Consider the following 17,150-nt stretch of genomic DNA (forward strand, 5'->3'; position numbering starts at 1 on the left):
AGTTCTTCATGGCCCCAGGCTATTTTCTTTGTAGTATCTGCATAAATAAATGTAAATATAAACTTTTTCACTGATAGAAATGATCAGTAGTCACTCGGGCAGAACATCCCTAGAAATACTGACTCCCCACTGCACTGCATCGAAGAGTTTGTGGCAGTGTAGCACCTCCTAGTGGTCACAAGCAGCAACAACAATACTACTACTACAACTACAACTAATGAAATTAATCAATTGAATTGCAAATAATAACAAAATAGAAATGAAATAGGAATTACATTAGCCAATATTACACTGAGACCCCTAAGGTGCTCAGTGATGTGAAAGCTTTCAGGCGTTATGCCAGAAGTTCAATATGTATAAACCCATTAGCCCCAGAAGGATCACAACTGATCACTTTCAATCAAATGAAAATACAAGAGAGGTAAAGAGTCATTTTATCTGGTATCTTTATTGTAGTTTGCATTTTTTTCTGTTTTCATGGTGTTTTGTATAATTGCGTGTGTATTTTTTTTGACATACATTATGCAATTATTAAAATGTTTTAAATCTTTTAACCACAAAATATAGGTCATCATACCACACACTTCCTAAAATAAAATGAAATAAAGCAGTAAGTATTGATTTTAAAATTGGAAAATGTCTTGGAATAAGGGAGTGGGTTACCAGGAAATCTTTCCTCAACAATAGCTACAGAAATTACATATAATTTATGAAATAGAAATTAGAGCTAGTTATTACAAATTACAATAAAAAATATTAAATATATTGTCTGTCACCAGCAGATATACCGGTATATGTTGAAGATAAATAGACTAAATAACAAGAAATTATGTTTTAAAATGTGTCGGCATTGCTTTCCAAACATTATTTTCCAAACAAGTACACTACTAGTTCGACTTTAAAAGGAATACTATTAAATTAAAGTAAATATTTATTTTTTTTAAGGCGAGGTTCTCCAGCTCAGCTTTAACACTGCGGAAGAAAAACGCTTTAAAAAAAAAACAACAACAACAAAAACAACAGAAGCGCCCTCCAGAGTGTAATGTCTTCAGTAACCCGGTTCCCCGGGCGGCCGGCAGGGGGCGCTGTTTCCCCGCTCTCTCGCTCTCTGTCTCCGCAGTGCTGCCTGTCTACGAGGAGTGCGTTTGATTGTTGCAGGACTCAATGGCGGACAGAGCAGGGTAGTCGCGCTAGCACCGAGGACAATAACATCTCCGCTGTGTGAAATCCCGGCGTGACTCGGTCCGCCGCTGCGTGCAACGGGTGAAGCGGTCTCTCTCCGGTGCACTCACATTTAAAAACCAAGAAGTGGCTGCAGCTTTTCTTTTCTCTCTGCTCGTCTTCCTCGCATTCTTGAGTTCACCCCCCTCCTCCTCTCCTCTCGTCTCATCCCAGCCGGAGAAGTTAACGTTTACACTGTTCATGGTGGCTCACTGAAGGCAGCTTTAGCTTGCGAGCAAAAAAAAAAACAAAAAACAACAACCATGGGGGAGTCTCTCGAATTGATTGGGAAGCGGCTGCTTTTGCTCCTCGACGACGGCAGGTCCGCGAATGGATCCGAGCCGGAGAAGGCTGCCTGGGCCCGGGACTGGCTCCGGGGGACGGTGCGGGCGGTGAGCGTCATCGGCCTGGCCGCCCCGGAGGTTGGCGGAGGAGAGGCGACAACAACATCCACCGCTGCGGGGCTCACGGTCAGTGTTTACATACAAGCTATGCCCGTACGGAGCGTCCGGCCCCCGGCTGGTCGGTGTATGAACCGGGTGCTCGGTGTTTCCTAACGTCCCTCGACTCGCTCCAACCGCCACTAACGGCACATTTGTTGGCAGTTAACGTTAGCTCGTTCACCCCGATACGAGTCGCAGCCACTCGGCCGAAGCTAAACTCGAGGCCGGGGATTTTTTCGGGCCTTTTGCTTTGTTCGCTTTTTTTTTTTTTTTTTTTAAATAAAATAATATTTTTTTAAAACGAATGACATTCAGCTCCCCCGGTGTTTATCACAACCTCGGAGCAAACAGCTGCAAGACACAGATGCGTCAGAGCTAATTAATCGATCACGATATTGTCACCAATAATAACAGCATTAGCTCCTCAGTTATAGTCTAGTTAAAGGCCTCACAAGTTCATACGAGGGTGAGCCGGCAGTCCTCCTACTTTACTGTGGGGTGCAGGTTGTTAATCAGTGTCCAGACTGTCGCAGTTAGCAAGTTTGTAATCTAATAAAACTCCTGAATGACTGACAGCAGTCCTCCCGACACAGACCTGTTTGGGTGAGATTAAAAAAAACATCGGGGTTGATGGTTGACCTACATTTAAAGGCCTTCACAGCTGAAACCCGGGATTTTAGAGTAGTAAAGGAATGAAAACTAGTTCTTTGAATAGACATTAATACTTGATTTACAGCACTGTAATTGTTTAGTTAGGAGAACTGATTTATTGGTGCCTTGTTAGATTTAATTCAGAAAGAAGACGTAGTTTAACACTGTAGAGTGAGTGAATGAATGAAAAGGGTCCACTTTGGCTGCTGTATAACTATATATTAAAAAGTTAAATTAATGATTTTTAAGGAAAATAATGAATGATAGTCCTTTGGGTTGGTTTCTGAGTTTATAAAAAACTATTAAAGTTATTTTATCCTGTAAAATATGAGTATGTAGTTGTATAACTTTTGTAAATCTAGACGGGTTCTCTCTTCTGAATGGTGTGCATTCATCAAAGTGGGTATTTATTAGAGAAAAGCGATCAATACTATAAACTTACAACCATACTGGCATGTGGACTGATCTCAACCAGTAAATGCCAGTTTTCCTGATGTCACATGAGCTCGACTAATAACCAGCACGGCAGAAAATACAGAGTTTGTTTACGTGCTGAAGATGTTTTGTAAGGAAGATTGATTCAGCAGCTAACTTCAGTAAGACGAGGTCACTGCAGGTTGTTGTCAGGACGCTTTTATCTTCATGATTCATGTTGGATGTTCGCTTCTCGCCGTCGTAAATAAATTACAAGTANNAAGATGTAAATACCAGACGCAGATACACGTACGGTTAAATAACAACAGAAAATACTCCACACCAAAGACGGTTTCTAAAAAGACGAACGAAACAAAACATTTTTTACAGTTTAAAGCTGTTTGACTGAAAGAAGATTCACAGTTATCTAAAGTTTTATTATCCCTCCTCATGAGTACAGAAACTGGCAGAAATTAGAAGGTTTTGATGGAAATAAGTGAAACTGGTTTTGTTGGTAAAGTTAAAATAAGTTACTGTTGCCACAGCAAACGTGGGGTCAGTCGGGGAACACATCTATCAGCTGGTTGTTTCCAAAACACAAAGGCTGCAAAAATACTCCAGTCGAGACCAAAAACTCTCTGCAGGTGATATCTGAGCGCACAGGTAAAGGGATGAAGCGCCAGCATGGAGCAAAGACGAACACAATAAAGACACACAGTCTGTTTATTCTCCAGGTAAAATAACACTGCTCCACTCGTTCTTTTAGCTCTTCACAAAAGCACGGTGAAAGAATATCAAGATTTTAGGGTTTTTGTCAGTATTACCTAACCCGAGCTCCACCGTATGATACTTCACGTCCTCCCAGTATGAACCCAGTAGTTTCTGTACTGATCTGTTTGTTGTACCAGCCCAGGTAATGTAGGCGTGACTATAAACATAATACTTTTTTCTATAAGACTTTATTCTGTAAGACTTTAATTCTATAGACTTTATTTCTATAGCAGACTTTATCCCTATAAGACTTTATTCTGTAAGGAACTTTATTTCTATAAGACTTATTCTATAAGCACTTTATTCTGTAAGACTTTATTCTGTAAAACTTTTATTCTGTAAGACTTTATTCTGTAAGACTTTACTTCCTGTAAGACTTTATTCTGTAAGACTTTACTTCTGTAAGACTTATTCTGTAAACTTAATTCTACAAGAACTTTATTCTGTTAAGACTTTATTCCTGTATGACTTTACTTCTGTAAACTTTATTCTATAGACTTTATTCTATAAGACTTTAATTCCTGTACGACTTTTATTCGTAAACTTTATTCTGTAAGACCTTTATTCTGTAAGACTTTTTATTCTATAAGAGTTATTCTATATGTACTTTATTCTATATAGACGTTATTCCTATAAGACTTTATTCTATAAGACTTTATTCTGTAAGACTTTAAGACTACACCGCCTGACTCTTTATACACCTGCTGTATTCAGTGTTGTGTTGTTGGTTTCTGTAGTTGTCTGTACATCTACAGAAAAGTGCAGCGACGTCTACTCGGAGTTCAGCAGCGTTTTGCTTTTAGTCTCTGCTCTCCCGCAGACACACAGTGATAGGCTGTGTGATTTGTTTGGACCGTTGCAGATATATTTAAGCGAATAAAAAGTTCTGAAATTGTATTTCAGCAAATGCGTTCGGCCTGTTTAGCTCTCCAAACGGACAGTTCACCTGCGTGCAACACAAGTTTGCTCAAACGCGATTAGACCAGAAGGTTTCCGAGGCTAAAATCTTGTCCCTTGCGTACAGATTCTGCATTCATATGTGAATGTTTATGGAGATTATTTAATAGAAATCTTTAAACTGACTTGTCGTTTAAAGCTAGCTGACATAAAAAAACAATAGTCTCTTAAAACTGGTACTTTGAGGAGTCGTTACTTGAGTCGAGTGACACAAATTTAATAAGAAAAATACATCTCTTCTTTTACCTACAGCGTTATCTGGCAAAGCAGATATTTTAGGTTTTGTTTGGTCGGATTTTACCCCCAAATAATGACCTTCTTACACTTTATACTCTTGATAATCCACTGACAGTTCTCATTGTATTCTACCAAATAAATAGTCCCTCTGAAAAAATATTCCTATGGAGAACTACAAATAAAAATCTACTGATCACCACTGTATTGAGGATGAGGCAGAAAACTAAAAGGTGGATAAAATCTGAACGAGCAGCACAGTTAGAGACCACTAGGTAAGTGATGTTGTTTAATGTGAACGAACCAACCTTTTTAAAAAGTGTAGACACCAAAGTTGATCACGTGCTACATCAGTGCACGCTGAGCTTTTCTTATTTTAATTTCTGGTACTTTTCTTCTTTAGCAAGCAGCTGCAATTAAATAACTTCCAACCATTCATTCCTCTCCCTCTCACACTCGCTAATTATTTGTTCTTTTTAATCTGAGCAGGTGGGTATTTTGACGTGTGGCGTTAATCAATAACGTTCCACGAAGTTCCCACGCCGAGTTTAAACAAGTCTCGATGTGGCTCGAAGCAGCGACTGCGGGAGTGAGACTGATAACAGTTCAGTCGGCTTCTCGCAGCTTGCTCTGTTAAATCAAACAGCTGTAGTCAAAAGCTTTGTCTGTGGGGGGGTTTCTTCTCTCGGGTTCACAAAATAATAAATCTCCACTATCCAACGTACAACTGGGACAATTAGCTGGTTTCGTGGTTTCTTTAGTGTCTGTTATAAAAGTCAGGAGCCCAGCCGTTATCAAGTTTACTTTGTGACTTTTTGTTGTTTATTTTGAAACTCTGACTACTTCAGTTTGATCGTCCATTGTGAATTAATGCTCCTTTATTATTTTGACACAAAGAAACAGGATCTATTATGTTGTCTGCTTATATCTGTTGTAGTTTCAGTTGCTCCAGTATTATTATATAAGTTCAGGAAGCGTTCAACAAAGCAGCGCACAGCGGGTTGTAATACTCACACGTATGATTTTCCAACAAACTTATCTGTGCGACAACTGTGAGGCAGCCTCGGTAAACTGTAGAAAATATGCCGTTCCTGTTACAAAGTAATCTAGCAGGAATGTGCACTCGCTGTTGCGTTGTGGGGTCAGCTCTTTTTACTGGAGCCTCCTGCATTCAAATTAATAATTGAGCTTTTTGGTCTGACTGCAGCGTAACGCTCAAGATACCTAATTACAATCCATTCATGACTAATTTGAACTTTCCAAGTGTGTGTGTGTGCGTATCATCGTCTTAATTCAAAGTAAGTAACACTCGACTACAATACAAGCTCAAAGTGGGTCAGTATTTAAACTGCACATTGTTCAGCTTCATGTACAGGATCATTTTCAAACATCCGATATGGACATACGTAATATTAGAAAATACTAATACTACTGTTTGATCACCTGAATGTTTCCTATTTTTAAGCAAAATGAATCATCAACTTTTTCCTTTACACCAAAGTAGCTGTATAAGTAATGACTGACGGGCTCTCCTCCTGTGATCGATTGCTATAGTAGTTGTAAAATGAGGTGTGTTGTCCAACTCTCGCTCTACCAGTTCAGGGCCACTCTGTAGTCTGACTTTAAATGTGCACAAGACAAAGTTGTGCATCAGCATATTGTTCCAGTGACACATGCTCACTCGCTGCAGGTGTAGACAGATTCTTTCATACTGTTAGAAATGGCACGGCATGAAAAGTTTACAGGCAGAATCCTGACATAGACGATTCAGACCAGAGTAGAATTAAACACATTATGGTTATGAAAGGCTTTTTGTTTTACACGTTAACTACATTTTGGGGAAAGTGTCTAATGAGCTCTTGGCCACTGAAGTGTTTGTCTTCACTGCCAGATAGTAGCTTCTGAGTCCACCTGCAGTGGCTCTGTCTTTTGTTGAAGAAAACATTTCTTAGAAAGTGGAGCACATATCTCTACCGTGAACTGCATTCTTTTATTCTTTTATCTGCTTTAGTTTCCTAAACTTCAGATTTTATGACAGCACTGAGTCTAAATAAGCGTAGCTGTCTTATATCATTAAATGTTCCTCACATTTATGATCTGTTTCTCCCTGTTTTCCGACTGCAGGTATTTGTGGAGTTTGAGAACGCTTCGCAGCGGTGTTCTTGGGTGCAGGTGTATGACGAGGGGGTGAAAGCCGTGTTGGTGGAGGACTCCATTGTTTGGGCCAATCGGAGCGATGGTACGGGGACGACTGGAGCGCCAGCATCACCCACTGCCTGGCCTGCCCTGGTGAGTGCTCAACTGGACTGGGAGCAAGCAGAACCGTCTGCAGCCTTGAAACAATCTTGTCTACTTGTTGAATTGAGAAGTCCGAGGTTCAACCATGTTCAAGGTTCAACCATGGCTGTATTCAATAACTTAAGCTTTCAGTTTGAATATTCCCTCTCAAGTTTGGCCCTAGATCACTGCTGACTAATTTTACGTAACACTTTGCAAGTTAAAAGTTGATGTGAGTAATGCAGTGCTCTTTTGTCAGTAAGGATATGAAGCTGGTGCTTCTGGGGCAAACAGAAGGACACTTTACATCCCCTATGACAAATGCAGAATCACTCAGTTTAGATTTTAGCATCCATTCGATATGTAATCTGAACACGTAACCGCGAATAACTGATGGGACTTTCATCTAATGTTTGAAGACATAATTACTGGGCTTTTTTCTTCACTCTGGTGTCAAACCCACTGCTCAGCTTTTGTGAGAAGTCAGTTAACGTGTCCATGTGGGTATTTTGAGCGGAAACACCAGAATCAGATATGATTCACTTTAAAATGACTAGCCTACATAGCTTAAATTACATCTAGAAAATCCAGTTATTACAATTTTCCAGTTGTCCCTACTTGATAGTTAAAGTTCTTGTAAGATCAAAGAATTACATGGTGTTTTCTTTTCCCTCAGGTCTTCCGCTCCCTGGTGGACAGAGTGGGTTTAGGACCACTGGTTCCTGTGGAGTATTTTGGAAACAAGAATTTTGAGTTCCTGCCTGATAGCAAAACTGTCCAGAGGTTTGAGGTGTGTACATTTGTTTTGCAGGGTTTGTTAATCCTTTAGCCCTGTTAAGTGCTAAAATGATTCATTTATAAACCAGTTGGTTCATAAGAGGCTAATTATTTATGATACTTATTGAAGACTACCAAAAGTTTTTTCTGGAACAGCTTCTCAGATGTGATTTCCTTTCTATTTTCTGTTTATATTATTGTAACTTGAATACCACTTTTTGACTATTTATCAGACAGAATAAACAATTTCTTAGATCATTACTTTTGACAGATTTAAACGAAATAATAAACTAATGAAAGTTATAAACAGCACAATGTTCTTTCGTGTGATATTCCAGTATGAAGGTTCACACGTTTTTGTTCCACGTTATTACTGCTCCAATGCCCAGTGCCACTGTTTCAGGACAGTTTGGTTTGTGTCCTTGTGCAGGTTGATAAAGACTTAAGACACCCGTTGCTATTGGAGCAGCACACCCTGCAGACTGCCATCTCCAGCTGGCACAATGACTTTGAACTCCAAGAGATCTTCAGGAAGGGTAATACTGAAGCCTCAACAGTTTTTATGTTGTTTTTCTTTTACCTCTCTGTGTGTTCTCTGGCGTGTTTTGATTTTGGGCACCTGCTCAAATCAGCGACCTTGGAATTACTGTTGATTTGAAATGCTTAAACTGTTTTTTATTATCTGGATGTACTTTGAGTATAATAGTTCTCTAAGGATGCAGTTGCGACTCACTAGATGGAGAGACTTCCTTACCTTTGTAATTTTCCAGTCTGTGTTCTTGTTGATGTGAGGTGTGCATGAACTGAAGAAGAGAGAGTGATTTTATTTAGGACTGTTGTGTCCACCAGCTGCTCGAGCTGCACATCTTCTGCAGTGTTATTTGCATCATCTGTTTTTTTGGAATCATGTTACATCTATTGAATAATATATAAATGCAGTATTTAATCTCACACGGATACATATGAGGGTAGTGTAGTCAACAATCTCGTGCTTAAGATAAAAATACAGACAGAACTTTAAGATAGAGAAGATCTTTTGTAGTGCAGTAATTTGAAACTAAAAGTTATAGACAGCAAATGTAGTATTACAACAAAATTAAATCTTAATCATTCAAACAATGTCAAGCAGTATAGTTTAAATAAACACACATTCCAGTTAACATTGCTCACCTGTGCATAACTGAAACATGTAGTGACAAGGCGGATGCAGGAGGTATCAATGTGGATATTGTAGCACAGTGCAGACGTTATACTGCTTAGCGTGTGTGGTGATGCTTTCACCCTTCAAACCAAACTAATTTGCCCCAAGTTAAATAAGATCCAGTGTATCAGCCATTCTGAATCCCGTGTTTTCATTAAATATGCAAGAATGTAACTCCAACTTTTCTCCCTTTTTCTGCCCTCAGGTTCATACACTATTCAAGGACGCAGAGTTCTTGTGTACCAGCCAGAGTTTGAGGAGTGCTGGGCCTCAGGATTGGTCTCACAGCATGACCCTATTTCTCACATTATGGAGATTACCTTAGATAAGGTAAATATCACTTTAACACTATTTAGGGACCAAAATAGCAAAACAATTAGAAACTCTTTGTGACATAAATTATGGAAAATTGGAGAAACAAACAAACGTCATTTTCTGACTGGACCTATCAGTGTAAGGGAGGACATTTGTATTAGGAAAATGTTAACATTGTACTGAAGTGGTGTGAAAAATGAAATATAATGTATTGTGAAAATGTACAATGGGGCCATACCTTTTTTATTTTCCTAATTCAAGTTTAATGTTCCCTGAAATAATGGACACACGTTTACTTATTTACAGTATTGAGAATAAGCTATTTCAAAGTAATAACAAGCAGACAATAACAATTAGACGTAAACAGGAAGCCCAAGTGTAAACAGATAAAATGAACTTAGCAAATGTAAAACATTGCGAAAGTCACAAGGTTTTTGAAACAAGATGGGCTACATAGCTGTCCGGTGTAAAGTGAATTAATGGTGATAATGGATGACATTAATGTGCATAGGTACCTGTATATGGGTGGAAGTGTATTCATGTTATTACATGTTAAGATATGCATCCTCACAGATATGTTTATGCATGTACAGGTATGTATTTACAGCTACACACAGTATATCTCCCCTGTCTTAAGATTAGATTTTCTCACTGTGATGATTGGTGAGTTCTCATTGTCACACCATGACTGAAATCGTACTGTAGTGATGATTAATCTGAGTCAAGTGATAAGTATCAGGCTAGCCTTAAAAATCTGTTAAAACAAACTTAAAATAATGCTTATATTTTACCTAAATGTATTCTAGTCATGGTGTCAAAGCACTTAAAAACCTCACTTTTTTGCTGTAGGGAGAAGAAAATCAGATGGTAGATCCTCGTGTGATACATGTCATGCTGGCAGAGGAGGAGGTAAGCTTGTCGTATTATAAATCTAACTGTACTCTGTAATTGGTTGTACTGTGCTGTACATTTTGTTAAAGGAGTATTTTCAGCTCAAGATTGGCATTTAAAAAAAGGTATTAATTGAATTCCTTCCAAACATTTCCCCCCTTTTTAGCTTGGTAAGAATGGGCGACGAAGAAAGGACAGTGAAACAATGAAGGGTGACAGCGGACGCAGACGCAGGACTGCCTCCGAAGGTGAGGATGACTTGAACTTGAAACGTTTTAAAGGCGCAGGAGATGCGGGAGCTGATGGCCAAAACTGTGGCGACTCCAACAAAACTCCAGCAGAAGGGAAGGGGATCTGGGGTGGAGACTCGAGCGAAAGAGTCAGCAGCACAACCAAAAACGGAAGCTCTTCAGAAGGAACCTTTCCTCAGGGCAGAGTGTCGTCCCCCAGCACCAATTCCTCACTCCAGATGGACCAATCAAACGCTACCCCTCCTCGCTATCCTGCCCACGTCAAAGAAAATGGTCGTTCACTCTCCACAGGGGCGGCGGACTCTACAACTGCTGTTGCCCACACCCCCACTCCTCCTCCCCTCAAACCAGCCCCCTCTCCCTTCTCCACCACATCTTTCCCCTCACTAGGCCAGATGCCGAGCCTGGTCCCTGGAGCTCCAGCCCCCAAGGCTTCTCCATCCCCCCAACCAGATCGAGAGGAGGCCTCCCAGTCAGCTTATTCCAAAACAGCTGCTCTTGTTTCCCCGGGGCCTGTCACCATTTCTTGGTCGCACGACAGTGGCCCTAGTGTGGCACTTTCTGCTTCTGTGGGTTTTAGTCCTAAAGCCCCCACCTGGGGAAGCCAGACTGAGGTAAGACAATCAATATGATCAGTGCCATCAATAACATTATACAAGTCACCACCGTAATTTTACTGTACCGCATTGTTTTGTTTTTCAGGGCTCTAAAACGGCCTCTGGCTTTCGTTTGCCCCAGGCCGTGCCCACTGCCTCGGTATTTGGAGATGTTACCTCTCAGACCAATGGAGCTCCTGCCACTACTACCACAACCTCCCAGGACACTCCCAGACCCTTTGGCTTCGGCTTTGGTGGCGCAAAGAATGAGACTCAATCCCAGCAAGACCAAAATTTGTTTTTCCAGTGCATGACCCAGAATTCTGGCTCCAGCCCAAGCCTAACTACTGGTCAGACCCAGTCCAAGGACACAAATTACTTCACCGCAGTGTCTGAGAGTCTGAGCAAAGAGCCCCCAAGCCTTTTCAAGCCCGCAGCCTCCACTGAGGGACTGAAAAAGCCTGAGCAGCCTAAAGTGCCTGAGACCCATCCGACGGGAAATGGTGTGCTCAACAAATCGTCTTCGGCCTTCCAGGGCATGGGTGGCTCTGCAGGAGGAAGAGGCTCTGGTCTAAGTATTGGTGGTCTGGCTGCAGCCTCTGGGACTCAAAGTACTTCTAAGAAGAGCAGTAATAATGGAACTTCTGTGGGGGGCTTAGGGCTGCAAGCTGGTTTTAATACTTCAGATAGCCACCAGAACCTTTTTCTGCAGGCCTCCAAAGAGCCTGCAAATCCTTTTCTGGCATATGGGGACAAAACCTCCCACACCTCCTTTGCTGGTCTCTCTGGGACTGAGCCACAGACCCTTGGTCCTGCCTTGGACAGCAAACCAAACCTGTTCACTATGGCAGAGCCTCCTAAGGGGATCATGTCTTCCCCTTTCCCAGCACTCTCGACAGCTGCTTCACCCAGCTCTTCCTCCTCTCCAGCACCAGCCTCATCACAGAGGTCACAAAATGAAGGCACTGTGATAAAAGAGGAGCAAGATGTTGGGGAGATGCCTTCATCCACCTCAAGCTGCCCCATGTTTGTAAGCACTGGCCCTAGTGGAATGGAGGACGTCCCTGTGTCCTTTGACCAGAGCCAGTCTCAGAAGTTTAGCCTGGAGGAAAGGGGCCAGTCGTCTAAACGTGACTCTGACTCCAGCAGCAACAGCGACCTGTCAGACCTGAGTGAGAATGAGGAGGGACCAGAGAAAGGCCAAGTCCCAGGAGGACCACACCCTACCAAGGATGGAGCCATGTTGCAGAAATCTAAAGTCCAAGGGGCCGCTAAGAGCCGTCCACGTAACAAGCCTTTCAAAGGTAAGTCTTGTCCACTCTCGAGAAAACCCAGAATTGTTTGTGATGACAAACTAAGCAATGAAATGAACACTGTTGTCTCCTTCAGTGGGCCAGTCTGTACTAAAAGACCAGAGCAAAGTGCGCCGTCTGAAGCAGTCTGGTGAGTCGTTTCTCCAGGATGGCTCCTGCATCAATGTGGCCCCTCACTTGCACAAGTGCCGCGAGTGCCGGCTGGAGCGTTATCGTAAATATCGAACTACAGACCAGGACAGCGATGATGATGACGATCCAAATGTGGCCTGTCGTTTCTTCCACTTCAGAAGGTACACGTTTCTGTGCTGGTGCTGCTCAGTGTCTTGCTTTGTGTATTTGAGCATCGCAGAAGAAAATGATCAGAATAAAGGAAGCAATCATCACAAATAATGATGTGTTCCTGAGTTAACCCTTTTTTTTTCTGCTTGTGACTAGGTTGGCGTTCACTCGTAAAGGTGTACTGCGTGTGGAAGGCTTCCTAAGTCCTCAGCAGAGCGATTCCATGGCCATGGGTCTGTGGCTACCTGCACCAGCTGTCCAAGAGGGCCTTGACCTCGATACATCCAAGTACATCCTAGCCAATGTGGGAGACCAGTTCTGTCAGTTGGTCATGTCTGAGAAGGAGGCCATGATGATGGTGGAGCCTCACCGTAAGTATAAAGACACTAATCTCGCCTAAGACCCATGTATTCTTCACATTTGTCTTATGCAGCTGTCTTACTCACACTCAACCTGTCAGAAGTGTCTATTGTGTATATAATCCTGTTTTTTGTTGGCCCGTCCTTCAGAGAAAGTGGCGTGGAAACGTGCTGTACGAGGCGTCAGAGAAATGTGTGATGTGTGTGAGACCACCTTGTTCAACATCCACTGGGTGTGTCGCAAGTGTGGTTTTGGAGTGTGTCTGGACTGTTATCGGCTCCGCAGGAACAGGCCACGGGAGGGTGAGTCGTTAGGATGACATTTAGCAATCTTTAACCTGTCTTAACCTAACTCCTATTATTATTTTTATTATTATTATTATTATTATTACAATAATAGAAACGTGTCAACATAGTTAATACTTTCTGAGATCGTTTGAGGTTAAGTTCACAGATCTGTCCTTTCCCACAGATGTAGACGAAGGTCCGGAGGATGAGGTTTTTGCTTGGTTGAAGTGTGCCAAAGGCCAACCTCATGAGCCACAGAACCTCATGCCCACACAGATTATACCTGGGACAGGTAAAGTGTACATTATGATTGGATCATCAATCTATCAACCTCATGTGCATCAAGTATTAATTATGATCTATAATTGATACAGTAAGAGTTGTAATGATTGCTTCTGTCCTTTAGCTCTTTACAACATAGGTGACATGGTACACTCAGCGAGAGGAAAGTGGGGTATTAAGGCCAATTGTCCCTGTGCCAGTCGACACACTAAGCCTCTAGTGCGCCCTAGTGCCCCTAATGGCATTTCACAGGTACACATCATCTATTTCTTAGTTCTGCATGTCTGCATTTTGAAAAGTGTTTGACCCGAAGGCTCCAATGTGTGGTTGTTCTTATCTCAGCAGTCTACAACGAGCAGTGGTGGAGTACTCGTAGCTGCAACTTCTGGTATTGGCTCCACTCCAAAGTCAGAGGGAGAAACGTCAGTAATCAAAACAGAAACTACACAAACAGCAGCACCATCAGACAGTGGGGGAGGTGAAACTGTGGGCAGTACCAGTAACTCCACCAGTGGTACATCCTCCCCCTGTAACCTCACCCAGTCCTCTGCCAAGGAGTCGCGCTCATCAGGAGAGGGCAACAGCTCTGCTCTACACTGGTTGGCAGACTTGGCCACACAGAAAGCCAAGGATGACACCAAGGGTAAGTAGGAAAGAACAAATGCTGAGTCAGTGGAATCTGAGAGCATAAAAAAGTCAAAATCAGTAGTAAAGTAGAAGTTGTATCACCGTCTTCTTGCCATCTTTCTTCCAGAATCCGGTTCACTTCGCTCCATGATGAGTAGAGACAGCCGGCCTCCCTTTGGCCTGGACTCACTCACTGCCCTGTCGAAGCCTTCAGCTTCCAGCCCTAAGCTATTCAACAGCCTGTTACTGGGCTCCAGTATGGCCCAGTCCAAACCTGAGGGGTCCAGTCTCCGGGACCTGCTCAACTCCGGACCAGGCAAACTCCCCCAGGGTCCTGGAGAAAGTGGGGTACCATTCCCCTCTGTCTTTACCTCAGCAGGCGTACGTATATAGCTTGTATTAGTCCTTGTACAAATGATTAAGAGGTCTAAGTGTACACATCTATACTAAAAAGCAACAAGATCGGTTTCTGAACTTAACTAGTCTTATGTCGTGGAAGTCAGTGTGTGCAGAAAATATACTTAATGTAAAACCAAGATCAAAAAATAGATCATCAGAAAAACACATAAAAAACCAGAACCAATTCAAACTACACTTTATACTGTTTATATGCTGAACATATAATTACATTTATAGATCTAACAGGAAATAGTGATCAGGAAAGTGCTGTAATCTTTTAGAGTTAAGGTACGGCCACATATGCACAAATACAGGCGAGTGTTTGTGCGTGTGTGGTCGTGCCCTTAAAGTCTCGTATTTGCCTCAGTTGTTCATTTTCAAATGATGCATGAAATAGTGTGTTTGGGTCAGTCGGTGAGTAGTGAGTCAACTAAAACATTTTCAGTAAGGATAACTGGAATTGTAAGAATACTAAGATTAGAAATAACTGAATTGATTACAAATCATGTTTACCTGTGTAGTAATGAACCACAACATTCACTTTGAAATTCCGAAGGCTAAAAAATATTAATTCCAAAAAATTTTACTTAAAATGATACCAATGGAAATACAGGTACTTAGCCGGGTAATCAAAATTTCTCTTTTATCAGAGTGACAAACTGAAGAGCAGCCTCCCGAACTTCCTGGATCACATCATTGCCTCAGTTGTGGAGACCAAGAAGGCAGAAGGCCGTCGTACCGGTGCCTCCGAGGGTGGCGAGCTTGGTGTGTTGGGGGGCCGTAAAGACGGAGTAATGGGCCTTAGTGTTTTGGAACCACATACCTCACACTCCTGGCTCTGTGACGGACGACTCCTCTGCCTACAGGATCCCAGCAACAGCAACAACTGGAAGATCTTCAGAGAGTGCTGGAAGCAGGGACAAGTAAGAACCACAATATGTACAACTCTTGAGGCAGACATGATGGAGCAGAGCAAGAAACCGTTTGAAACTTCACAGCACTGACTTCTGTTGCTCTGTCATCTGTCTAATCTCTTCTCCTTTGTGTCCAGCCTGTGTTGGTGTCAGGAATTGATAAACGTCTGAAAGGTGATTTGTGGCGGCCCGATGCCTTCAGTAAGGAGTTTGGAGACCAGGATGTAGACCTGGTCAACTGTAGAAACTGTGCTATCATCTCTGATGTGAAGGTGCGCGACTTCTGGGACGGCTTCCAGGTCATCTCCAGTGAGTGCCCAAACTATTTCTAAATTACTCCCATTTGTTGTTTTAATTACACGCTGCTGTATTTCACTGCCATTTCTCTCTGATGTCAAAAATGGCTAATGTGTTTTTCTGTGAATGCAGAGCGACTGCAAGATGTTGATGGCAATCCCATGGTTTTAAAATTGAAGGATTGGCCTCCAGGTGAAGACTTCAGAGACATGATGCCCACACGGTGAGGAAAGCAGCAATCTGTTGTTTCTCTTCTGTCTCAATGAGTTTGCTCACCAACCGAGCTACCTACTACAAACATTTCTATTTTGCGGTGGAGCAACACTGACACACCGTCCTTGTCTTATCTACAACTCTCTCTTCTAACTCTATCGTTTCATTTGCACTTGGCGTAGGGTGACGGACTCGAATGCCAATCAGCTTGTTGCGCTTACCTCAGCACATGTTTCTAACAGAATACACTGACTGCTCAAAATCAAGGATGTCCTGTTGTCCCGAGGACAATAAAAACAGAACCTGGGACACAAAAATACAGTGTCTGGGACAGTAGAGAAATGTATCATTAGAAATGAAATTATTACATTTACGCATTATGGATTATCCCTTTAATTATTATGTAAGGTAGCACAGGCATAAGCTCTACGCTCGTCTCACGCATTGTTACTCAATATCAATCATAGAGAGAGCCAGTGTAGCCAACTTGGTGGCTTTCTTGCTAGATTTAGCAACTTATTCAGACCATCAGGGAAATGGCGAGAAATATATTCAAATACCGTATATTAGTTATTCATTCCTGCATACTGCTCAGAGTAAAGACTTGTGAGGCATGTTTGACCTTCTCTCGCACTCCTTCTCTCCGGATCTATGGATTAGTGTGTTCCTGTAGTTTATGTAAATAGATTGTTTGAGTTTGTAAATATTTAAGTTGTTTATTTGAGCTTCCCTCTCTTTTTTTTTTTTTACTTCAAATGTCTCAGTTGTGAGATTGTGATTATTTGGCTAAATAATAATAACTTGATAACGGGACACTCGAGCCCTGCGTACAGCTGAGATCTTTCAGGTGGAACTCCCTCTTCTGAACTTTAGTTGTACGTCACGCGCATCAGTCTGTGTGCGGCTGCGTGTACAGTACCATGACTGTTCGTTCTGTTGTACTTAAACTTTCTCTTCAGGCTTTGATGGCTTATACCCCATTTTTCCTCATTACCATTGTGTGTACACTTAAACAATAAACTTGTTAAAATAGAGAATAACCAAATTCCACACATGCCATGAATGTAAAATAATTTTTGTGAACCAGTTATATCTCTTGTGAGCTAAAAGTTTTTTTTGGACCAATTAATTATTTGTAAGGTACAGAGCACATTTGTGACCTGCTCCATCATTTTGA

At 41.9% G+C, this 17,150-nt stretch overlaps 1 protein-coding gene across 2 annotated transcripts; it reads left to right on the plus strand.

The window, feature by feature from the left end:
• Positions 1-1,112: 1,112 nt before the first annotated feature.
• On the plus strand, positions 1,113-15,983 carry kdm3b (lysine (K)-specific demethylase 3B; the record flags this gene model as incomplete). 2 transcript variants are annotated; one of them, XM_035669123.1, is given in 18 exon segments in its annotated part: positions 1,113-1,691; positions 6,816-6,980; positions 7,645-7,758; positions 8,176-8,281; positions 9,152-9,276; positions 10,111-10,170; positions 10,319-11,017; positions 11,106-12,303; positions 12,389-12,605; positions 12,751-12,965; positions 13,104-13,256; positions 13,426-13,533; positions 13,648-13,775; positions 13,869-14,166; positions 14,278-14,531; positions 15,200-15,472; positions 15,601-15,772; positions 15,893-15,983. In XM_035669123.1, coding segments are annotated over 18 exon segments (4,583 nt in total), but the record flags the coding sequence as incomplete, so codon positions are not given.
• Positions 15,984-17,150: the final 1,167 nt, after the last annotated feature.

This window comes from Morone saxatilis, unplaced genomic scaffold (assembly GCF_004916995.1).
Source record: "Morone saxatilis isolate NCDOM2014 unplaced genomic scaffold, NCSU_SB_2.0 Contig22, whole genome shotgun sequence".
Taxonomy (NCBI): domain Eukaryota; kingdom Metazoa; phylum Chordata; class Actinopteri; family Moronidae; genus Morone; species Morone saxatilis.